A 25,542-nucleotide genomic window follows, 5' to 3' on the forward strand; every position below is an offset into this window, starting at 1 on the left:
CTAGGCCCGAAACGTCAGCCTTCCTGCTCCTATGATGCTGCTTGGCCTGCTGTGCTCATCCAGCTCTAAACCTTGTTATCTCAGATTCTCCAACATCTGCAGTTCCAACTATCTCACTTTTCCTTCTTTGCTTTTGTTTGGTTCGATTAAATAGCTCGCTTTTTTTCTTATATAAACGTCGCTTGTCTCTTCTTTTGACAACCTTCGACAGGCTTGCTACATACCTCATGCCCCAATTTATCTATTAATTTCACATTTCCAAGTTTTAGTTTATCTGATTGTGATGGGAGTCTCTAAATTAACCTATGCATTCATGAGAAGGAAAAATAATAACCATTAAATAAAATTTTAACCACTCCTTTAGCCTACAACGGCCTCCAAGAGTTCATTCTGAACAAGTGAGAGCGGTTGTGCTCAGGGGCATTGTGGGATCTAGGAGGTTTGGAGCTGTGGGATTATTGGGACGTGAGCAGCGGGATTGTGGGAACGTGGAGGACTGACACTGTGGGATTGTGGGATAGTGGAGGACGTGTGCGGCGGCATTGTGGGATAGTGTTAGAGGCGAGCGGATGGTGAAAGGCGGCCCTGGCGAAATGGCGGACGTTCATAGCCAGGAGGAAGAGGCGGACTGGCGCCGGAATGAGCGACTGACGGCTACCTTGGAGGAAGAGTAAGGGGAACCTTCGTTACCGATGCGGATAGAATTAAGTTAGCGGCAGCCGTTACAATGAAACGTTCCGGTCAACCTCGTGTGTGAGTGGGAGAGCCGGTACGCGGCGGCCGCGCTGTTTGTGGTTTAAATAATAACGAGCGGCCTCGGTGTTCACACACACACGGCCGCGGCAGGCGTTCTCTTGGCTCCCACCGCAGGCTTCTGGACTCCCGCGCCGCTCTTCCGCCTTGTTTCTAAGGCCACGAAGTTTCCACCTCCCCGTCCCTCCCACCGCTGAGAACCAGCGGGTACTGAGTGGGGCCTCGCTCAGCATGTGAGCAACTGCGGGCGGAGTTGGTTTGTTCTATGGGGAGAACGGGTGCCTCCGCCCTTCGCTTTCCTCCCAGGTCTCTCGTTACTCTCCATCCCTCCGCGTTAATCCCACTTCCACAGACGTTGTCTGGACGTGCTGAGGGTTTCGAGCATTTAAAAAAAAATCATTGTTTTCTAATCCTCCCACCTGCTATTCTGAATTGATCATTCTTGCCGTTTACTTTGCCTTACTACCTATTTTCCAACTTAAGTTTTTTTCTTGTTTAAAGTGACTTGGCTGTCTCTTTCGATTGGATCGCCAAGTTGGCCTACTAAACTATGTTGAGTAACATTTTTTCTAAAGTTGTTTTTTTCTATATAAATGGGAACACTGACAAAGTAGAGTAATCATCCATGCATTGAACCAAATCAACTTGGTTAAATGTTGCCAGATTAGATGCTGAGAATATTTCAATGTACTTCAAATAATGGATTATTTTTGAAGTGTAGTCGTTGCTGTTAGTATGTGAAGATGGCAGCTGTTTAAGCACAGAGTGATGAGCAGATAATCTCTCGCTGGTGTTGTTTGAATGACAATTATTTGCTAGAACACTGGAAGAGCTTCTCATGTATTTTTTCCTAACAACTGGAGGTGGCTGACAGAACCTGTTTAATGTCTAACCTGAAAGGTGACACCTGCTGTAGTATACTGTATAGTCTCTTGTTAATTTCAATTGCAGATTGGGGTTCATAACCTTGGTCAAAGACTACTACAAAAGAAGTCAGGCTGACATTTTAACACTCCAACAAGCAAGCCTGTGAATAACTAGTTTCCACTGTGGAAATAATTTCAACTTGCGTTTTTGATTTTACTTTACCTCCCTTTTTGTTTGTAAATATCTCAAATACTTTTAATGTTTAGCTATACCATGGCATGGTTCGTGTGTAGAAATGGCTTCAATATTGCTGAAAAGAGATGCTGCCAAATGTAGCACTTGTTGGGATAAACCCATTGCCAAATTTTAAACAAACTCAACAATTTATACCATAGGGAAATAGCCGCACTAACAACCAAACTAAGATAATCGGCTACACTTGGAATGTGGTTCAATTACACTTGCTAGAAGTGAGGTACCGTGATCTGTAAACGAAATGTATGTGCATGAGCCTCTCAAGTTTTTTTTATTTAACATTGTAACTTGAGTGCATGGTTCCTTGTTGCTTGACTGAGGCATTGCTATTGGAATAATCAGGGTTGAGCCAGTCAGCTTGTTTTTGTTCTTTAGCATAAATTGTTGTGATTGTTTGTTTGAAATTTGGCATTTGAGTTTGTCTTTGAGTTCAGGCCAGAAATCAAAAATATATCTATCTTTTCACCAATACATTCACTGCTACTAAGCAACTACAAACATTGCTTCTACAATTATGGAAACTCCTTTTTTTAAACTCTGCATTTTAAACCACATTCTATGTATTTTTAAAATTCAGAATACAAGAAACACCAATTATGATGAATTTAACATTTTACTGTGAAATGTAATTTTTTCAGATTTGCTTCAACCTCTTTTAACCTGACTTTATAGGAATCTTAGTGTAAAGTAAGAAAATTGAACTTGGACTTAATGGACACTTGCTCGTATAACAAACAGGTTGCTGGTTTTCATATGATTGGTATGCAAGGTTCTTCCGTTGACTGACTTATTGGTTAACATTTAGGTTGGGGAACCTGTAATTCATTGGTGAGATGCTTCAGTTTCTTTGTGTGAATTAATATCCCCAGATCACAAAGTACTTGATATTTGACATGATTCAGGATTAGTTTATAAAACACCTCCAGATAATTACTGATGTTTAAGAAATTGATCAATCTCAAATCATCTATCATAATTCTAAATGCAATAGGTGTAAATATATATTGTGTATTGTTTTTGTCCATTCACTGTGCTGTGTGTTAATATGCAATTGAGTTTCAAACTTATTGCTGTGCCTGTTTGCAAATGACATTCGATTAATTCCATGGTGTCTGAGCAGCCTCCTAATTACAACTATCTGCTGGATTGGGGCGGTCTGAAAATTTAATCACTTTTCCATTCCTCCAGGATTCCTGCTCATTTTAAGTTAAAGTGGTGGACCCAACGTGGATTCCTGAGGCAACCCAATTTCCTTTTTCTGATGAAGGGTCTAGGCCTGAAACATCAGCCTCTCTGCTCCTATGATGCTGCTTGGCCTGCTGTGTTCATCCAGCCCTGCACCTTGTTGCCTCTTCCTAAGTACTCTGTCTTCTGCCCCTCCCCACCCCATTTTTCATCCATTTCCTGCTTTCTCCTCACTCTGATGTTATCCTTGAGTGATTTTTAAAAATTATTCTTACGTGGTATGTGAGCACTTATTGTCCATATAATGTCTTTGAGAAGGTAGTGAACTACTGTAGTGCAACTAAGGCAAAGTGGTAAACAATGAAACCAATACAAAGTTTAGCTACATTGCCAGGACAGATGGGATATTCCCAATCTGAATCCATGTTGGCACATTGATACTGAATTTATTGTTGTAGAGATGATGCTCAAGCTTGCAACCGAATGCTTCCATTGACCTGAAATAGAAGCAACACTTCATGTCTGAGACAACAAGGTGCAGGGCTGGATGAACACAGCAGGCCAAGCAGCATCATAGGGGCAGAGAGGCTGACGTTTCGGGCCTAGACCCTTCATCTGCTTGTCTGTTGTTTGCACCCTTCTTGATAATGGACAGGATGTTAGATTATTTCCGACCTTATGATACTTCCTATGTCTGTCTCTCGTAGCAGTTATCAGTGTTTCACAAAATACATCTCAACACACCTAGATAAAGACAATATGTCCTAAGGATTTACTTGAGTTAGCTTACCTAGACCTCAATTTATAACAAGCTTGTGGATTGTTTTTGAATTGTTTGGCGAATACACAAAATTTAGTGGCAGTAAATTTAAGCCATTTTTCCCATTGCGAACAAAAAGTCATGCATCTGGAACCCTTGAAATAAAGGTCATTCCTGCTTGGAAATAGGCCCTAATGAACTTTCATTACTTAGAAAGGTGGGTGATTTTGGTGAATATTTAACTAGTGTTGATATAGAAAACCAATATTTGATTTTAGAATTTCATGATGCATAGAGAAAATTTTGGTGGAAACTGCAGCATTTATTTAAAAAGTTTCTTTCTACCCCATTTTATCTATTCCTTGGAATCTTGGAGTTTGAATTAGGCCAAACTTGATCATCAAGAGACAAGTGGGGATACATTCTGATCTTGATTTTCTTTAGGCTACAAAACGTAACACATCTTTATGGCATGCAACGTAGGGATACTGCTGGCTGAATTAAAGTTACATTGTGGAAATTTTAGAACTTCAAACATTTCTGTTCACACTTGATTCCTATTTGTTGAGATGGTATGTAAAAAAAAATCAAGGTAATGTGATAGACTTACAACCTGCTTTTCTGTTCCCTGGAAAAATGTAAAGATTACAAACCTCTTTTGCTTCCAGTGCTTATTATAGACCATGGAGCACTTGTCGTTGCTTTTATGGCAATGCTTGTTGATTATTAGTAACCTAGCTACTGATTATATGCTGTTGAATGACTTTTGGGAAGTGGGGTGAGAACATATCTTGTAATTGAAAGATGCTGACCTTTTTTTGTGCAATTGAGAGAGATTTTATTTATAAAACAAATGGAGTACCAGGACACACTATTTGGACAGCCAGAGGAAATGGGAAATTAAGTTTATTTACATCGTGGAATAGGTTGAATGATAAAGTGCTTAAGAAAAACGTGGATGGAGGATGTGATGAAGCTAAAGATGGATTATGCAAGTAATCTTATGCTTCTGTAGCTTTTGCACTATCAGATCTACCTTAAAATGGTAGTCAAATCCCTGTTTCTAACTATAGTACTGAGTAGTTCACTTGGATAACATTGTGAATAACTCCACAATACTGTAATGGAAACACTTTTAAATGATGCTGGCTGCCAGAAATAAGCTCTTAGTTTGGACAGTTTTTGTGTAGGTTAATCAAATAAATTTAGAAATGTCAAGTTTTAGTATTTCTTGCTTCTCTTGCATATAAACACAGCTCTATAGGATTTCAAAGGAAACACAAAATTACGATTCTCTCTTATTTGAGTACTTGCCTACATTCAGAGGTTTGCATCAAGCATTTTGTTGTTACAACCAGCTTGGCATTAAGATTTTTAAAAATCCAGATCATGTGAGGAGATGGCGGCATAATGATAACGTTGCTGGGCGAGTGATCCACAACCCCAGGCTAATGGTCTGAGGGTGTGGGTTTAAATTCCACCGTTGGATTTGATTACAAATCTGCAATTAGTCTAGTAACCACTGCCAATTATTGTAAAAATTCATCTGGCTCACTAATGTCCTTTTATTGGAAGGAAATCGCTGTCCTTACCTGGGGACCACAGCATTAGGTCAGCCAATAAAATGACCGACGAAGAGTCTGAGACTGAGGCTGGTAAGGCTAAGAGAAGCAACAGACAGGGAGGTTATCGAATACAGTAGGACTGGCAATCTGAAGTGTATTTGTTTTAATGTGTGGGTATGATGGATAAGGGAGATGAAATTGGAGCTCGGATTAATACACATAATTATAATATTGTAGCTGTTACAGAGATCTGGTTGAGAGGGGGACAAGACTGGCTGTTTAACCTTCCAGGATTTAGATGTTTCAAGTGTGATAGAAAGGAATGCCAAAGAGGTGGAAGGAGTTTGGATTACTGATTACAGCTGTGATATTCTCCCTAATGAGGGAGGACACCTTGGAGGGCTCATCCAGCAAGGTCCCATGAGTAGATCTCAGGAATAGGAAGGGTGCAGTCGCTTTGATGGGATTGTACTACATGTCTTCCAATAGCCAGTGAATGATATAGGAACAGAAGTGAGGACAGATAATGGAAAAATGTGAAAACAACAGGGTTGTTGTGGGTTATGTTGACTTCCCCTATATTGACTGAGACTCACTTAGCACTAGTGGCTTGGATGAGGAAGAATTTGTTAGGTGTGCCCAGGATGGGTTTTTGAAACAATATGTAAATTTTCTAGCCAGGGTAGGGTCTCTACTGTACCTGATATTGAGGAATGAGCCTGGCCAGGTGTTTGAAGTTTCAGTTGGGGGCATTTCGGGAATGGTGACCATAATTCTATTAGTTTTAAGTTACTTTTGGATAAGGATAAGAGTAGTTCTCCAGTAAAATTACTAAATTGGAGGATGGCTGACAACCACAATATTAGGCAGGAATAGGGTAATATAGATGGGAGCTGTTTGAGTGTAAATTCACATCTGGCATGTGGAAATCTTTCAAAGGCCAGCTGATCAGAGTTCAGGACCAGCATGTTGCTGTGAAAATAAAGGATAAGTATGGCAAGATTCAGGAACCTTGGATGATCTGAGAAATTGAGAGCTTAGTCAAAAAGAAAAAGAAAACATATGTAATATTTAGGAAATTGAAGGCATAGCCCTCGAAGAATACAAAGAGAGCAGGAAAAAACTCTCAGGAATTAGGAGTTTTCAAAGGGACCATGAAGTATCTTTAGCAAACAGGATTAGGGAAAATCCCAAGGTGTTTTATTCTTGTATAAGGATCAAGAGAGTAGCTAGGGAAAGGGTGGGTCCACTGAAAGATATGAATGAATTTATGGGACTGGAGGTGAAGTTCTTACTAAATACTTTGCATTGGTATTCACAAAAGAGAAAGACGTGGTGGATGGTGAGTCTCGGGAGGGGCTATGTTGTATTTTTGGGCACGTCACTGTACAAAAAGCTGTTGGTGTTGTGTTTTTAAGAGAGTTAAGGAAGACAAGTCCTGAGGACCTGATCGGATCCATCCCAAAATGCTGAGGTAGACAGATGAGGGAATTGCATGGAATTTTTCGATCTCCTTTAGTCACAGGAGTGGTCCGAGAGGATTGGAGAATAACGAACTTTGGGGGTGGGGGCGGGGGCTGCGTAGAATATAAAGACTGGGAAGTCATGTTGCACAGTTTTATTTAGGTCACATTCCAAATATTGTTTATAGCTTCGGTTACCACACTACAAGAATATGGATGCTTTTCTATGGGTACAGAAACGGTTTACCAGGATGTTGCCTGGCTCGGCGGTATTAGCTGTGAGGACGGATTGGAAAACTAGGTTTGTTTTAACTTGAATGTTGAAGGATGAGGGGTAACCTGATAGAAGTTTACAAAATAGAGGCATGGATAATTAGTCTTTTTCCCAGGGTGTAAATGTCAATTACAAGGGAATGTAGATTCAAGGTAAAAGGGAGTAACTTTAAAGGAGATCATAGAATCCCCACTGTATAGATAGGGCCCATTTGGTCCATTGAGTTTGCACTGATCATCTGATCATCCCACCCAGACCCAACCCCCACATTTACCATGGCTAATCCACCTAGCCTGCACATCCCTGGATACTATAGGGGCATTTTAGCATGGCCACTTCACCTAACCTGCACATTTTTTGATATGAAAGGCAAGTTTTTTTTAGAGTGCTGAATGCCTGGAATGCATTGCCAGAGGTGCTGATTGAGCTGTATACAGTAATGATGTTTGAGGCATCTTGACAGATACATGAATTGACAAGAAGAAGTTTTTAGTTTAGAGAAGCATTGTATGTTGGCGCAGTCTTGATGGTCTGAAGGGCCATAATTGGTGTGCATAAATATCTTAAAATAAGTAAAGCCGTGGGGTACTGACGAATATCACTGATACAATATCTGTATTTTCTTAAAAATCTGAAATCTGTTTCCAGTTTATAAGAATCTAAGATGAACCAATGATATGAGTCGTTTATTCTTTGGACTTATTAATGTAGTGCCATAGTACTGGTCTTTGTTTCATTTGCATACTTTCTCCTTTTTTTTGTGATTTTGCTTGGCAGCTTTATTGTCTTTAAGAAAGAAGTACACCTGGTATGTTTTATTTTGACAATTTAATGTATCCTGTTACCTGTTTCCTTGAGTTACTTTGAAATCATGCTTTGAGGCTACCTTAAATACCTACTTACTATTGTGTTTTCAGTGAGGTTGTTCCTGTTTCCAAACTCATCTTTTCATGCCTTTCTAATCTGAGTTTTTCTAATCTTTCTTCATTGATTCTTTCTGCGTGGGGAATGATTTGTCTCTTTAATTTGTTCATATTTTCCCAAAGCACATTAATAAATTGGAAGTGACCAGATCAGGACACAGCAATCCCAAGTCTTGTCTGACAAGTGCATTGTTAAGAAATTGCATCAATTTCAACCCTGCTGTTTAAGATACACAGAAGCATTCTTTTCTCTGCTTCTTTTATCATGCTGAAAGTTACTTGTTAACCATCATTATTATATTTTTCTATAGGCAGTTAGTGCATTCAAAGTATCTATAAAGACAAATGAGCAGTATTCCCACATTTAAAGCAGTCTAATGTGAAAAAGATAGAGGACAGTCCATACTCAAGACCTACCTATCCAAGCAAAACAACAGCTTGTGTTGGTTTCTCAGTAAGAGTCTGGTGCAATAAAAAACATTTGTGCTTCTGGGTTGTGGTTCTTCACTAGAAATTTTTCTGCTCTGGCAAATTCTTAACACCAAGGTAAAATGAACAAGATTTACAAGGATGTTAGAGATTGGAAGGCTTGAGTTATATGGAGAGGCTGGGACCTTTTTCCCTAGAGCATAGGAGGCTGAGGGGCAACCTTTTTGAGGTTTATAAAATTGAGGGCTTAGATAAAGTGAATAGCCAAGGTCTTTGCCAGGATAGAGCATTCAAAGCTAGAGGGCATAGGTTTAAGGTAAGAGCATAACATTTAAAAGGGATCTGAGGGGCAGCTTTTTCACAGGTGGTGTATAGATGGAATGAGCTGCCAGATGAAGCCATAGAGGTGAGTACAATTGCAACATTTAAAAGACATTTGGACAGGTACATGAATAGGCAAAGTTTAGAGGGGTATGGACCAGATACAGGCAACTGGGACTAGTTCACTTTAGTAAACCTAATCAGCATGGACGAGTTGGGCCAAAGGACCTGTTTCCATGCTGTATGACTCTGATTCTATTAACACAATTAAGAATTAAGTTACTTTAAAACTAATTTGTTCACAGTATACTCATGGGACAGATTTTGTTTTCTAGATGCAATGCCCAGTCTTCTCTCCTTTCCAAATGTTTTCCTAAATATTTTATGACTATAATCTTTTATTCCTGGTAGCATTCTTATGAATCTTTTCTGTACTTAAAAGTATTTTAGCATCCTTACTGAGTGCCTAAAGTGTGGTGCAACTGTTGTTATCTCACTGAATTGTTTTTGTCGAATTCAACATCTTGCTCTTTACACAGTCCCGGTATGCATAACTCCCAGAATCCCATGAATCTTTTCATGTCCCTTTTTTTAACATGAAAAACTAATCCCACAGTTAAAGGTCCACAACACTGTACCTCCCAAACAGCTGTTCCCTGATCTGTTCCACATTGGAAAGAAGATTACAGTCAATCTCATTGAAACATGTCGGATTCTTAAGGGCTTTGACAGGTTAAATTCTGAGAGAATGCTTCCTCTCTTGGGAAAGGCTAGAACCAGAGGGCATAGTGTCAGAATCATGTGGTGACAATTTAAGACTGCAGTAAGTTGGAATTCCTTCTCTGAAGGTTATCTTTGGAACTCCTTATCACAGAGCTGTTGTAGCAGAGACCTTGCTTTTTTTTTTAAGACTTAGATTCTTGATCATTTGGGAAATCAAGGGTTATGAGGAAAACAGCACGAAAATGGATGTGAGGAATGTCAGATCAGCCATGATCCTGTTGAATGGCAGAGGCAGAATGGCCAACTGTTCCTATTTCTGTGGTCTTACAAATTAAATCCCTGGAATGTGTGGGAAAACTGAAGACAAGTGTATACAAATTACAGTAAATTACAGTTTAAGTCGGCATTTGTCCATTGTCCTGATGTTATAGGAAAAATCAGTTGATGTTGATCGTCCACTATTCAAGCTAAATAAATTGAAGTGTACTTAAGGTTAGGACCGTTTCTTAAAAGTCTTTTTTTTTTGTTTTACAAGCTTCAGAACTTGTCTCGTGTTCCAAAGTTTTGTGGTTTTATATCACAAAACAAAAATATGAACAGCTCAGTCCAAATTTGCACCAATAGAAAATAGTCATACACAAAGCAGATCAAGCGTTTCACATTCTGCTTTCTAAGTTGAACTTTACAGTTGTTTTTATTTATTTTTCCGAGTTCAAGAAATTACATTATGTCCTAATTATTTTCTTTCCTGTACGTCTTGGAAGCTTTTGTTATACTGTAGTATGTTCGTTATGAAGCCATACACATCTGCAATGATTGAATGACTGAGCAGACTCAATGGGCTGAATGACTGAAATCTGCTCCTATATCTTTATTTTTAACTTTATACAGAAAAGGACACAAGCTTAATTGGGGTTTAGTTTTCTGTTTTCATTTTCTCTTTGATTTATCTTTTATTAAATTTGTATTTTAACATCAGAAATGAGCCCATATTAAAATTCAATATTTCATTTTTAATAGAAATTAAGTGAGAAGTTACAAGAAAAAGAAATGAAGTCCACTTGATGGTACTATTTCAGTTCAATCATGTATGGCATGGCAGTGTCACAAGACCTGCTAAAGAAATGTCAGGGTAATTTTAAGTACAGTACCCAGAAAAATAAAGATAACACACACAGCTTTTGGATTGGGGTACAGGCAAGGTATTCTGGGTGTTTCTAAAGAGTTCGTGCATGTTTCAATCTCAGCAGAGGAACTGAATTCAAAACACCCACAGTTTATTAAGCTGTTTGTGCAATGAGGTGTTCAGTGTGAATGTGGAAGTACTGTTCATTCTTAGTTACTAGTTCATTTGATAATGCATTGTAGATGCATGTTCATTATTTTTGAGCAAATTCTTGATGTATGCTCTTGCAAACTAGAAGTTAAGACCCTTAACAAATGTTGCAGAAACCTTGAAGATAAGTTGTGGGATGCTCCTTGGCTGTACATGAATCCCATTGGCATGTTCAGGGCTATGTAACCACTGGAGAGCTGCTAGTGATTGGCTGTGGTGGTGTGCAGGCTGGTTATGGAATAGTGTTCCTTAGGCTGTGTCGATGCTTTGCTTTGGAGGGTTTTTTGTGCGGGGGTAAAAAATGAATCACGGCCAAACTATTGCAATGAATGTTTAGATCTAAAAGTAAGCTCCAATTGTCTTGGTTTATTTTTCTCTCTGCTAAGCATCTTTGTCATTGCTTTGGTTAAACATCTTTTCTATTTTTGCAGTCAGGAAGCTGCAGATTCTTCTGAAAAAAGTGGAAATGAAGAGAATGGGGAAGTGTCGGATGAAAATCGAGATCCAAATACAGCCGCAAGCAAATCCATTAAACACAAGAAAAAGAAACACAAGCATCGGAGTAAACACAAGAAGCATAAGCATTCTTCAGAAGATGACAAGGAGCGAAAACATAAGCACAAACACAAGCATAAAAAGCATAAAAGGAAAGAGAGTGAAGGCTTTGAGAAGGATGGTGATCACACAATAAAAAGACCTAAATTAGATGATTATGCTCTTTTGGAGGACTTAGAAAAACAAAGGGCAATGATAAAAGCCGAATTGGACAGTGAACTAATGGGAGGGAAGGTTCAGTCTGGCATGGGTTTAATTCTGCAGGGTTATGTTTCTGACTCTGAGGAAGAGGGGGAAATCCACGAGAAGACTCGGAATGGTGAAAGAGTTGCATCCAATCGTGACGTTTCTGAAATCTTGCCTGTTAGGGACAACAAAGTTAAACGAGAGCCCATAGAATCCAAGCCTGTTTCAAAGAGACGAAGTAAAAGTAGATCAAAAGACAGGACTAAACATACCAAATCTGAGAAAAAGAAAAATAGGCTGAGTTCGGAACACAAAAAAGAGAAAGAGAAAACAAGAAGTAAATCACACGAGCGAAAGCGTTCAAGGAGTCCCATCAAAAGCAGTAAGCCTGGAGAAAAACCAAGGTCTCCAACATCTGTGAAAAGACGATCTCAAGAAAAGAGTAAAAAATCAACTCCAGCTGAAGATGGGACAAAGTCAAAGGATCGCAAGAATGTAACAAATGAAAGCAAAACAAAGGAACGGAATAAAAAATCAAAATCTCCTCCAGTGAAAAGGAGCAAGTCAGGAGAGAGAAGTCAGAGATCCAAGTCCAAAGACCGTGAAAAGAGATCTAGAAAATCTGAGATGGAGAGGGAAAAAAAGTCTCTGAAGTCTCCATCCAAGGATGTTCCTTCTGGGAAGGAGAATCGATCACCACTCAAGAAACATGCACTTTCTCCCAAAAGGAAAAGCCTTTCTCCAAAACAACATAGAGAAAAGTCATCCAAACATAGCCGATCACCCATTATTAATGATCGTGCGCCTAAAAAGAGTCAGTCTCCTTCACGGAATATGTCCCCACCAAGAAGAGCTAAAAGTAGATCTATAGAACAGAGGCGGAGGGAGAGTGAACGAACAAGAGCTTTGTCTCCAAGGTAATGCAGCACCCTTATTTGAGACAGTCAAATGTACAATAGTAGTTAACTTTCTAATATATCAGTTTTCATCATGTATTTCCTGTGCAGCCATTTCCATTGTTACTTTTTTCTATTACCATTGAGCGAGGCATTGCAGAATTGTTGCTCTCAACTTGGTTAGCACTTTGACATCGCAGCACAAATTTGGGGACACTTGGATTGTACAGCACCTATGACAGTTTGCGCTGAGGTCTCATACATTTGACCTTGAACCTACTGCAAAAAGCCCATTGTAACGGAATAGTATTCTGATTAAATACTATTTAATTTAAATAATGTGCAGAATCTTCTTACCTCTAGATATTTTGTTTATCTTCAGAAACTTGTATCTGAGGGGTGAGGGAAGAAAGGAAGCATTTAGTTTGGATGCTCTGGCCATCAAACTGTGGAGCTGGCTTGATTAAACAGTTGGTCTTTTCCTGCCTGTCAGCAACTATACATACTTTCAAAATACTGACTGGGTAATGCAGTCAGCATTTCAGTGTGTCTGAAATGTCTCAAACATGGAGATAAACTAGACAACTGCTTGCTTAGGAGATTAATTCTGTAGTCCAAAGTCTAGCTAGAGTTTGAGACAAAAATATAAATTGCAGGAAAAGCTCGGCAGGTCTGGTGCCATCTGTGGAGAGAAGTCAGGGTTAATGTTTTGGGTTGAGTAATCCTTCCTCAACATCTAGCTAGAATTTGTCAGGTATCGATGTTGTCAGGAATGATATGGATGAATTCGGAATACTGTACCAAGCTAATATTACAGCCGAAATGTTGAGTACTCTGAGATAAAAGCATTAATTTGCAGTTAGTTGGGCAAAAATCTCTGGCTATACGTAGTGATTGGACACCATTAGTGAAGGGAACACGTGAACGTACACAATTGCCAGGCAGGAAAGACCAACTGTTTAATTGAGCCTGCACCACAGTTTGGCCAGTGTGTCCAGACTAAATGCTTCCTTTCTTCTCTCGTCCCCTGTCCTCACCCCTCAGATAAAAGTTTCTGCAAATAGACAAAACACAGAATACTAAGGAAAATATTCTTCTGGAAAATTGTTTCCAGACCCTCCAAGTGATCAAAACTATTCCAATAGATCACATTGACCTATGACACTTACCTTTTTAAAAAATTTAATTCCGTATCGAGATCATTGCCACTTTTAAGGACTGGTTCAGCCCTTCAAGGCATGCAGAAATGCAACACCTATGCTCTCGGCGACGGTGAATTCCAGAGACTCGCTATCCTTCAGGAAAAGGAGACCCACCTGACAGAGTCTATTCTTGTTCTTCCATAGACTAAATTTATATCCCTCATCATCCTCCATCTATTAAACTGAAATAATCCTTCTCAATAGGCACAATATCCTAGCCCAGAATTGTTATAGTTTTTGATCAGATTGCTTCCTGTTCTGCTGCTGTAAATTACTATCGTTCTTGAGTCTTTCTTGAATAGTTAAGGTTCTTTAATCCAGGAATTGTTCTTGTTCTTGTGACTCCTCAGAACCTTTTCCAAGGACAAGCTAGCATTAATCAAGGTGTGGGAAGGGGGTAGACCAAAATAAAGGGCAGTAGTCCAGACGCTGTTTGACTGGCAACCTGTATCATGTTAAAATGGTGTCCTTTGCCATGTACTTTTCTTTTCTTTTATTTATTTATGGGATGAGGGAGTCGCTGGCTAGGCAGCAGAGGGCAGTTAGGAGTCAACTACATTGCTGTGAGTTTAGAGTCACGTGTAGGTAAAACCAGGTGAGGATGGCAGCTTCCTTCCCTGAAGGACATTAGTGAACCAGATGGGTTTTTCCGATGATCGACAATAGATTCATGATCATCATTTAGATTCTCAATTCCAGGTATTTATTGAATTCAAATTCCACCATCTGCCATGGCGGGATTTGAACCTGGGCTCCAGACTGTTTTCTGGGTCTCTGGATTAACAGTCCAGCGATAATACCACTAGGCCATTGTCTCCCCATACTGAATTAGTATGTTAATGCAGAAAAGGATCTGACTACTTCCGTCTTAATTTGATGTAAGTGTTAATGTACCTGCAAATGTTTACACAGGTTCACTTGTCTTGCAGAGGACTCTGCTGGGAGAGAAGAAACCATGACATTTTTTAAATTCTAGTGACTAGTGAAACAGTAGCATAGCATAGAATATGGTCACATGGAAGCTTATTTTCTGTTAGTGAGTTAGAGTAGGGATCATCCTTTCCTAAGCCAACTTAATTAACACCTGGGGAGGGTGAACCTATCCAGAAATAAAAATATAATCTTTATGTATTTTCATGCAGGGATTTAAATGTATTAGGAAGTTGGTTTGCACTATGTTAATTGTTTAATTTGGGGGAAAAGTGTCATGCTTGTTGCTCGGCTCCAATGCTGAATACACGTCACTTGCAGGGAGCAGTACTGAAAGAGTTTGAGCAAAAAGATCTAGGTGTTACTATGCACGCAGATTACTGAAGGTTCATAAGTAGCATAGAGACACTGGCTAAAGCTTACAAGGAATTGGGTTGTGTTAATGTTTTGATTTTTGTTTTGCTCAACAGTGTGCCATTTCTGACTGATCAGTTATAATTCTGAAAAACCTTCCCATTCAACAACATGTAAATAAATAACAGTCCATAGCATTCTGGTGTTAAAGAAGGAATGTTGTTATCCTGCATTCTTTGCAGGAATTCTAAAAGTTTGGAACTTAGCATTTTTAACTGGAAGTATAAGTTCTATTTTCTGGGGCCTAAATTTGTAAAAATTCCATTGGTGTTTTAATATGGTTCCTGTTAATGCATATTCAAGTTAGAATACACTGCCATAATTTGATGAAGCATTCACATTGACTGCAAGTGGCCTTGCGTGAGGGTTTCTCAAGTTATATCCTTGCAACAGAACAGTTTGATTGTGGCTTTGGAGCCAGCCCACACAGAATATTTGTGTTCATATTTTAACAACTTTTCAGCATTTGTTACTGAAGTATTCTCTGTTTGTCAACTTTAGAACAAGGTCACGAGATGAACCAGCAAGTAGACTAGAGCGATCCAGAGATGTAAGCTCCTGTCGGCGGTCTCCAGCACGGAGAAGAGCCAGCAGATCTCCTATCCGGAGGAGATCTCGTTCACTCCTCAGACGAAGTCGATCTCCAAGGAGACGAAGTCGATCAAGGAGGAGGTAATTAAATATTTTTCTGGAAATTATAAACTTCTGGGTAATTGGGGACAAATTGTATCTTGGGATTGTAAGATTCCGGAATATATGAATAATTTGGATTTGAACTAATTTTCTGTCATAACCAACATTTTAAAATAAATATTAATAATCAGCATTACAATAACAGAAATGCTTCATCTGATACTTGCATTACAAGATTTAATTCTTTAAGCTGCAGAATAAAAGCTTGATTAATCCAAAGAATTGAGCATTTCTGTTCAGGCTCTTCACTTCTTAGTACATTGACGGGATGGTTCAATTTTCCTGTTTTTACCAGATTCATCAATTTTGATTTAAACTTGATGCAAAAAGCAACATATTTGAATTAGGTGCAAATTAAATTTGCTTTTGAAATGTACTGAAATTTCTGAATACAGTGCATGTTGGATAATAGAACGAACATTTCAGTTTAAGTTGCTGTTTTTTGTCTACAGTTGTTTCTAGAGATATTATTTTCATCTTGTATTCTTAAAATCAAATTCTGTGCACAATTTTTATCTTTCCTGAGGTTAATTGGTTAAAACATTTCCTAGCATGCAAAGTTGTCGTTTTAGTTGAACGTCTTGTCTTTTCTGCGCAATGGAAATGGGAAAGGATGGTTTTCTGCATAACCTATCCTGTTACCTTCTATGCTTTGGAAATGGGTGCTTGAGTTAGTCTTAATTGCTGAAATGACAATCCTAGAATTTTATAAGATAATGTCAGCAGTTTTCTGGAAGTCTTATCTGGTTTTATGCACTAGACTAAACTTAGCAGTTTTAAAAAATGTCTAATTTCCTTTATTGCTGCTTCTCGTACTGTTCTCTCACAAGGCATTCTGATTCCTAACAGCCACTGACTGCTTTAAATTTTTCTGTTGTTCGTGATTTGCATATCTGAATTCCCAGTTCCTTTTTAACTTTGTGCTCAGCCATGCATGTGTTGTATCATAAAGGGTGTAGCACATGTGGTACCTTCTGGCTTGCTGCTTACAAGGTACATTGATAACCTTCTGTATATTCTTCTATACAAAACAACTCCTTTTTGTCATTTTGGTGATGAGTCTGTTCTCTGCTTGCAATTCAGTGTGTGAAAATGGTTATGCATTTTTCAACTGATCAAAGCTCTTCATAACACTCCATCTGACAGCCTCATAACTTTAGTTTCTACTCTCTTCTAACTAAAACTCTCTGTTCTGTAACTTCATAACTTTCCTAGAGTGGGATTGAAAAATGAGGCAGTTGTGGTCTAACCACAGGTTGTATTGGTTTAGCCTTGTGTCTGGATTTTTTTTTACTATTTTTACTCTAGATTCTAAGGTTTATAAACAGACTGTCATTCTCTTTTAAGAATAATTCTTGCTGTCTTGCGTTTAATTACTGGTATATGTGAACCATAATAATTGATTTATTGTTGCATGTATCAAGATACAGAGAAAAGTAGTGTTTTGCATGATATATTAGCAGATCGTACCATACAAAGTGCATTAGAGTAGCACGACACAGTGCAGAATACTGTTACAGCTGGAGAGAAGGTGCAGAGAGAGAGAGATCACAATACTTGAGAGGTCCGTTCAAAAGTCTGATAACAGTGGGGAAGAAGCTGTTCCTGAATCTTTTTGTGTATATTAAAACTTCTGTCTTCTGCCCGACTGAAGAGTTTGGACGTGTGTATAACTGGGATGGGAGGTATGTTTGATTATGTTGGATGCTTTCCTGAGGAAGCAGCGTGTATAGATGGAGTCAGTGGATGGAAAGCTGGTTTATGTGATGGACTGGGCTGTGTTCATGACTCTCTGTAGTTTCTTGCGGTCTTGAGAAGAACAGTTGCCATACCACTAAGTCACTCTGCCCATAGTTCTATTGTTTATCTTTCCTTCTACTTCACAATTCACTGTGTTAATTTCAATCCTTCATCTGTCAGGACTATTGACCTGCCTGAATCATTAATTATTTATGGCCCTTTTCGCAATGCTAATGTTTCGTTGTGTGTGTGTGTATAATACCTTCTGTGTGCACGTCTAGATTTTGGGTGAGTTGATCTCTAAACTGACCTCAATTTTACTGAGATTCCTGTGACACCTTGTCAAACGTTGTTTACAAATACGTGACATCTGCTTATTCTTTGCAGTACATTTGGGGAGTTTATTGGTTCTGTGTCTAGGCACGATCTTGGGTCATTAAGGGAACTGACGTGTAAAGCCATTTTCTTCTCTTTGGCAACACAGTGCATTCCACCTTTTGTTACTACCACCAAAAGATTAATACTTTCGCAGTTGGTGCGGCGATCCTTGCTAGAACCAAACCTAGCAGTGGAAAATATATTTTTATTTTTGTTCACTCTTGGGAGTGAGCTTTGCTGGCTGAGCAGGATTTATTGCTCGTCCCTAGTTGCCATTGAGAATGTGGTGGTGAGATGCTTACTTGAAGGTACATCTACAGTGCCATCAGGGGGAGAATTCTTGGATTTTGACCATTGAAAGTGAAGGAATGGCGATACATTTCCACAGCAGGATGGTGCGGCTTGGAGTGGAACTTACAGGCAGTGGTGTTCCCATGTATCTGCTGTCCTTATCCTTTTACATGGAAGCGGTTGTGGGTTTGGAAAGTACTCCGGGTCTTTGAACTCCTGCAATACGTCTTGCAGATAGTACACATTTGCTTACATTGAACATCATTGGTGGAGGGTGTGGATGTTTGTGGATACACTTGGGAACAAGCGGCAATGTAAATTTTAATTCACGGAGATCCGGCAGTTGGTGAAAAATAAATCTGCTACGCTCAAAAAAAAAAGGTCTGGAACAATGTTTGTGCTACTTTCTTGGGAATTTACTTTGTGATGCATTTTAACTGGAGAATTTGTGCATTTTAAAATTTATTGATTTTACTGTTATGATTGCATTTATATGTGGCTTCTGGAATTTCACATTACGTCTTGAGACATGGTAAGTTAGCATACCTATCTACCTTTTTCTCTAATAGGTCTCTGGAGAGAGACTGGAATCGAAGAAGCAGATCTCGCAGAAGGCGATCGAGGTCACGAGATCGACGCAGACGTAGAAGTGGAAGCAGGGACAAAGAAGACAAATTTAAAGGAAGTCTTTCTGAAGGAATGAAAGTTGAACAAGAATCCTCTGACGAAAAGTAAGATTTTTTTGTTTAAAAGTGTGCTACAATAATAGAACACGATACAGTATGAGGATTTATGTAAGACAGGCCAAAATGTAACTCCATCCAGAGTAATGCAGGCTGAACATAAGTGGTTGAATTGGGAAAAGGTGGTCACTGCTCAGTTACGCAGCATAACTGTTATTTACAGGGAAGCTTAAATGTGGTACCATTGGATGAGAAATTTTAGCTCGCAAATCACAAAATAAGTGCTAACTATTAGAAATATTGGGCCTTTCCTCCACTATCAACTTATTTTAATAGAACTGAAAACTAAGATTTTGTGATTAAGTTAGCTTTTCTGTTTGTAGTTTAATGTGGCATCCTTCTTTGCTGCTTATTGGTTTTACGAATGGCTTTTGTGATAAAAATGTACAAGATATTATCATTTTTAGAAATTTGATTCTTAAATAGAAGCGGATATTGGCTTCAGTTCTGTGAGGGCAACTGTTTTTGTTTTAAAATGTCAACCATTTAGGACAGCAACCTGAAAACATTTCCAACAAAGCATGTGGTTCAGTCAAATGCTTAGGATATCTGTGGTGTTTAACTGATAAACTGCTGATATAGGGAGAGGTTGAATAGGCTGGGTCTATTTTCCCTAAGGTGTCAGAGGCTGGTGGGTGACTTTATAAAGGTTAATAATATCATGAACCTGGATAGGGTGAACAGCTAAGGTCTTTTCCCGTGGTGGGGGGAGAGGGAGAGGGAGGAGGAAGGCCAAAACTAGAGGGCATAGGTTTAAGGTGAGAGGGGAAAGATTTAAAAGGGGCCTAAGGGGCAACTTTTCCATGCAGAGGTTTGTGCGTGTATGGAATGAACTGCCAGAGAAAGTGGTGGAGGCTGGTACAATTAAACATTTTAAAAGGCACCTAGATGGGTATATGGATAGGAAAGGTTTAGAGGGATATGGGCCAATGCTGGCCAATGGGACTAAGTTAGGATTAATTTAGGATAACTGATAGGCATGGACGAGTTGAACCGAGGGGCCTGTTTCCATGCTGTCTAGCTGTCTCTGTGCTGAATTCATGAGTGATTGAACCACAGGCCTCTACTTAAGGTGCAGTTCAGAAAGAGCAGGAGTTTTAGTCAGGAGAGCGGTCACCCTAACAGAAATCTGATTTGTCAGATTTTATATAGAAGATGCCAAGTTGTCAGCTGAAAACATCAGAACTGAAGGGAACTTCTTGCTAGCAGAACTGTAAAGTCCTAACTGTCTCAGCAGTCCAAGAAGGACAAATAGAAAGAATTAGTCAAGTCAGCAATTAATGAGTTGAGATAGGAGTGATTTATTTCTCCAGAATTGGGTATCTGTTAAAAAGACATTCCTGGGAAACAGGTTGAAATTTTGTTTCCAGTTTATTTTAAGATCTTTCTAAACTGCCATAAATATAGCTTTGTTTTTCTTTCTTTGGTATGATAAATTTTGTTCTAGGGTTAAAGAACATTGGTAGCCTTGTGTAGTACGTTCAGTGACTAACCAACTGCAAAAATTGAACTTTGTAATCCATCAAGCCAGGTTTCACTGAGATCTTAGTTGCCCAGTATTGCCATCAACTGGGATCACAATACATTTTTAAATGTTGTATGTAAAGTTTTTCAAAAAGAGATAATCGTGCTTTAACAACCTTCTTGAGGTACTTGAAGAAAAAGGAGCAGACTAGAGGAGTAGTTATAATATATTTGAGTTTTTAGGTGTTTGATAAAGAAGCACCTAATAGATTCAACACGAAGGTTGAAAAGTGGAATCAAAGGATAGGGAGCAGAATAAATAGCTGACTACAATATAAAACTGGATAGATGTTAAAAGTCACTGCTCGGACTGGAAAATGTTGGAAGGTGGTGTTTCAGAGGATTTGTGCTGATATGTTCATCATTTCCTCAAAATATTTGGTCTCTAAATCAGAAATGCCATTCCAAGCTTTATGACTGATGCCGAATTTGGGAGATGTAGTTAATTGTGTAGAGGGTGTGGCAACTTACGCAACATTAATAAACTTGCAAAATGGAGCCACCTGTAAGTTCCCCTCCAAACCCTACACCATCCTGATTTGGAAGAATATTGCTGTCAAAACTGAATATTAGATAAATCATATGGGGATTTACAAGCCTTGTTTTAAACTTGTGTTTAGCTTCGTTTTGTGTATGTAACACTTCTGTTTGTTTTTTGCCTTTAGTCTTGAGGATTTTGATGTAGAGGAGGAAGACGAAGAAGCCGTTATCCAACAAAGGCGTGAACAGAGACTGGCAATTGTTCAGGTATGGCATCAAGTTTTAGTTTCTACTTTTAAATCAAAACAGAATCTATTGTCTGTTTCCTTGGCTAGAAATAGTAATTATTTTTTTAAGAAACAATTTAGTGTTGTTGCTACAAGTGGCTTCTCTTGGCTCCAAAGAGACATTTTGTGCATTAAATGGCTCGGAATCCTAAATTTTAAAAACTAGAAGATGGCACACTTTATAGTTGCATCTTGTCTTGTTAAATCCTTTTTTGATGGATGATGTGAGCTGTGCATTTGTGAAAATGTCAGTGGTTTAACTTGGGAGTGGGGTAAAATTTAATTTTGATATGTCATTTGAGTGACCATCCTCAGTCACCGATTACCACCTTCCACCTTGATTTCATTTTCCTCCGATCACCTCTTCCTTGTGTATGTATTATGACTTTTTATGTATCGATACTATCTGCTTCATGAATTCTACATTCTTTTCACTCTTCAGGTAAATACATTCTTTTTTTTTTTAAATTTGATCTGTTAATTGGTATCTTATAACCCCACAAGCAGAAGTGGTTTCTCCACAGGCACCCTTTCAAATCCTTTCATGGTTTGAGTTCTGTCAGGTCTCCTCTTGATCTCTTCTCCAGTAAAATGATTCCCAACTTATCTTCTAATGATAGTTGCACCCTCTGAATTCTGATGGCAATTTTGAATTTTTTGTATTTTCTCCAGTACTTTAACATCCTCTTTCTAGTATCGAGATCAGACCTGTACTTGGTACTGCTTTGTGTGATCTATTCAAAATCATTTTAAAAATTAAGAATCTTTCTTCCCTGCAACCTGTCTTGATTTATATTCATCTAGAGCTGAATCTGAAAACTTTACAGCTTGTCACCATGAAACAACACAGTTTGGTACTTTTATGCTGTGGTGTCGGAGGTTTACTCCCAAATTTCTTGTGTTCTAAATTTACTTATGTTTTTATGAATCTAATCATATGCAGCCGTAATGAGTTCAATCTACAGACTATGCGTATTTTATATTTATGATAAGCGGTTCTTTTCATTTCTTGCATGTTCAAGTTTTGCTGGTTGTCTTGCTTTTAAAGCATAACCTTAAAGAATAAGACCCGAGGATGAGGCAACGTTTGTAACTGAAACTCGTTTCTCTTGTTTTGTAGAAATATAGAAACCCAAATGAAGACAGCAACATGTCTGGATTGTCTGAACCAAACAGTCCTCAGAGCAGCACTAGAAGCCGCTCTCCTTCTCCTGATGACATTTTTGAGCGAGCTGCAGCTGATGTCAAGGAGTACGAAAGGGAGAATGTTGATACCTTTGAGGCTTCTGTGAATGCTAAACGCAACCTCATGGCACTAGAGCAAAAAGAAGGTGGGATTCAGAAATGAGACTAGGATTGGATTTGCAGTATTATTTAACATATTGCAGCCTGAACGTTATTCCCCATTTAACGTCTTCCTGGCTTCACTTCAAGTTTGTAGTCTCAACTCCATTTTCGACAATGAGACAAATAAAGCTGCCATGCACAACTTATTTATTTTACCCCTCTTGCTTAACTCAGTTGTTCCCTTTTGCACTCCAACAATATTGGCTTCATGCCAAGCTCTAGTTCTGTGATGGCCAAGTCCCTTTTCGTACCTTCCCCAAATTTATAGTACTTCAAGTTTGAGCTTTATTTGGTTTTTACGCTGTGGGATTATCCAACCAAGTCCAATACTGTCATCGGATGACATTTGTTATACTGGTTCAGCATGGATTGGTAGTTTGCTTGTGACTGGGACCCAATTTTCTGGCATCCAATCTTAGGGGCACTGAAACCAGCATTCCTAAGTTCCTGAGATAACAAGGTGTAGAGCTGGATGAACACAGCAGGCCAAGCAGAAAATTTTCTGATGAAGGGTCTAGGCCCGAAACGTCAGCCTTCCTGCTCCTATGACGCTGCTTGGCCTGCTGCGTTCATCCAGCTCTACACCTTTGTTGTCTCAGATTTTCCAGCATCTGCAGTTCCTACTATCTCTTCCTAAGTTCCTGCCCTGGCTGAGAGCAGCAGTTCAGTCCAAACAAAGAATAGAATTTGGCACCAAAAATTATTTCACTTACTACTGTGAACCGTTCTGTATCTTCTCCCATTGTCTTCCTGGGTTTAGAGAAAAGCCTGGATTATTTGTTTTTAATTCGTAGCTCTGTTGGGTTCTTTGATAATTTTTCATGATATATTACTTTATAGTCTGCCAAGGGATAAGTTAATTGGGTTGACCTCCAGTGTAGAGCTGGTTGATTCTGGTTTCCAGATTTAAAATATCCATCATGTGCAGTATACCTTTTAAAGTTACTGATTACCATTGCATCTTCCTCCTTTAATTATGATTTTACAGTGAAATTAAGTTCTCACCTGTGCAGACATAGATAACAACCTATTTTCTCTGAAAAGTCATCTTGGCTGCTAAACTGTCATCCATGTTTGGATGATCCTAGTGCAGAAACTGGAAACTGCTGCTTGGCATGAAATCCTTCTTCGTCCATTAGGGAATCGTATAGACAGGGATAGTTAAATGATCACTTCATTATAGCTATGTCAGTAAATGAAACTTTGAAGGGTACCTCATAGAGGCTTTCATCATTTCTGCAGCAATTAGAGGTTCAGCTTGCATTCAGGGTTTTACCTCGGTTCTGGCAGTCTAGTAGCTAGTGGCTCTGAAACAGATTTGTAAGCTTTGTTTCCTGTATCACTTGGTTCATTCTCGACCCGAGAGTTCTTAGTCATTTAAGACTATGCCATCACCGAGTAGATGAAGAAGTGTCCATCAAAGAGACAGCTCCCATTTAATCTGAGAAAACACCTGCTGCACGTGGCTTCAAATAAAACCCAGCATAGTTAACATGATTTATTCATCAAGGTGTCTTTGAGTAAAATTAGCCATGACCAAGGATTTTTGCCAGGTGCAGACAAATGGTGAGCATCACCAGCCAGTGAAGTTGGTTCAGTAATCAGTCATGAATGCCCTCAAGGCCATTATAGCTATCTAAGGATCTGCCCATTTTAGTTGGTAATGTACAGTTTTCTGTCTGATGTACTACAGAGAATAATGGAGTTGGCTGTTGTTGACACAAAGCATTTTGATGCTGGCTGAAATCTATGCTGGATATTTTTAGGAAGCAGCATAGGAAAGCTACACCTTCAAAATTAGTAACAAACTCATCCCTCCCTGTTCAAACCACAGTTGTTACTTTTGATCAAATATTCATTGCAAGAAAAACCATTCCTACCAGTATTCCAGGAAGCACGTTAAAAAGGTTTCAAATAAAAGTCATAGTGCACAACTTTTAATTTGTGCATGACTTAAAGCAGTGACAATGGAAGTGCGCCCAATTGCAATCAGTGCAATAATGGTATGTTTTCTGTACCCAGCGGTAAGAAATGAATCCTATGTTGAAGAATTTACGTCCTTTGCATCTGTATTTTACCTCCAACATCCTTTTCAAGTCTGTACGTTTTCCAGCAATTTGATTTTTAAAGTATGACGCATACATTTTTTGAGAGTTGGTACTTTTCCTGATGGTTTAAATATACAGATTGTGTTTTCTCTCTCTCTGCTCTCTGTGCAAATGAATTTGTACTATTTGGCAGTGTTAGATTTGTATTTGAAGATCCTGTCTGAACTTAATTTTATTTGCAGGAGCTACTTTGAAAAAGCCAACGGTTCCAGATATGTTTACTGAATCTGATGACATGTTTGCTGCTTACTTTGATGTATGTATGTTCTACCTTTTTCTAAAGTGTTCATGCATTGCCAAAGGTTGTGGTCAAGCCAGTTCCCGTTCACCCCTGAGTGTAAATGATGAATGTTAACTGTTAATAGTTTATAGTGCTTCAAATATCAATTCTTAGATTATGTTGAGCAGAATCTTTTGAACTTCCAACCAGACCATTTTACTTCAAATGTAAGCACGGCATTTAAAGCCTAAGTCTTTGTTGCTACCAAATCTAAAGTTGTGACCCTTGCAAAAGCCTTGTTGTTTTATTGGTTGGTAAGCTGGAGTGTGTGTCATGCCTGATGTTTGAAATTTCAAGAGAATGCCACTTCCAAGTTGCAGGGCAAGAATGTACAAAATCAAAACATTATGCTTGTAACTGGGTTAGTTTTTGTTTCCAAAATGATTTCTTCCATAGTTGTTCTGACCTTTTGGCTTTCCTCTTTAAATCTCATGCGCATGGTTTCTGTCTTTACATTTTTCTGCTGTGAAAGATGTTCACACCTAACTTATTTTGAAGCAAAATCTGTGAAGTGTTGGGGCAGAATTATATTTCAGTTATATTTTAATCTCTCTCCCAATTTTCTCAGTAAATACAACCCAAATGTTTTAATTTTAATTAACTGCCAAAGTAACACACAACAGAGAAACAAATT

General features: G+C 38.8%; 1 protein-coding gene across 7 annotated transcripts in view; it reads left to right on the plus strand.

Moving 5' to 3' along the window:
* Positions 1 to 535: 535 nt before the first annotated feature.
* Positions 536 to 25,542, plus strand: part of prpf4bb (pre-mRNA processing factor 4Bb) — a 47,962-nt gene continuing 22,955 nt past the window's right edge. For all 7 annotated transcript variants that reach the window (XR_007264123.1, XR_007264122.1, XR_002261211.2 and 4 more), the window contains exons 1-7: positions 536 to 670; positions 11,286 to 12,512; positions 15,539 to 15,709; positions 18,709 to 18,870; positions 21,072 to 21,153; positions 22,294 to 22,504; positions 24,811 to 24,884. Coding sequence is in view for 1 of the 7 variants with exons in the window: in XM_020533667.2 (XP_020389256.1) it covers positions 570 to 670; positions 11,286 to 12,512; positions 15,539 to 15,709; positions 18,709 to 18,870; positions 21,072 to 21,153; positions 22,294 to 22,504; positions 24,811 to 24,884 (2,028 nt within the window). In the remaining 6 variants the exon portion in view is untranslated. The remainder of the gene's footprint in view (positions 671 to 11,285; positions 12,513 to 15,538; positions 15,710 to 18,708; positions 18,871 to 21,071; positions 21,154 to 22,293; positions 22,505 to 24,810; positions 24,885 to 25,542) is intronic.

Source organism: Rhincodon typus, chromosome 2 (genome assembly GCF_021869965.1).
Source record: "Rhincodon typus isolate 14 chromosome 2, sRhiTyp1.1, whole genome shotgun sequence".
Lineage (NCBI taxonomy): Eukaryota > Metazoa > Chordata > Chondrichthyes > Orectolobiformes > Rhincodontidae > Rhincodon > Rhincodon typus.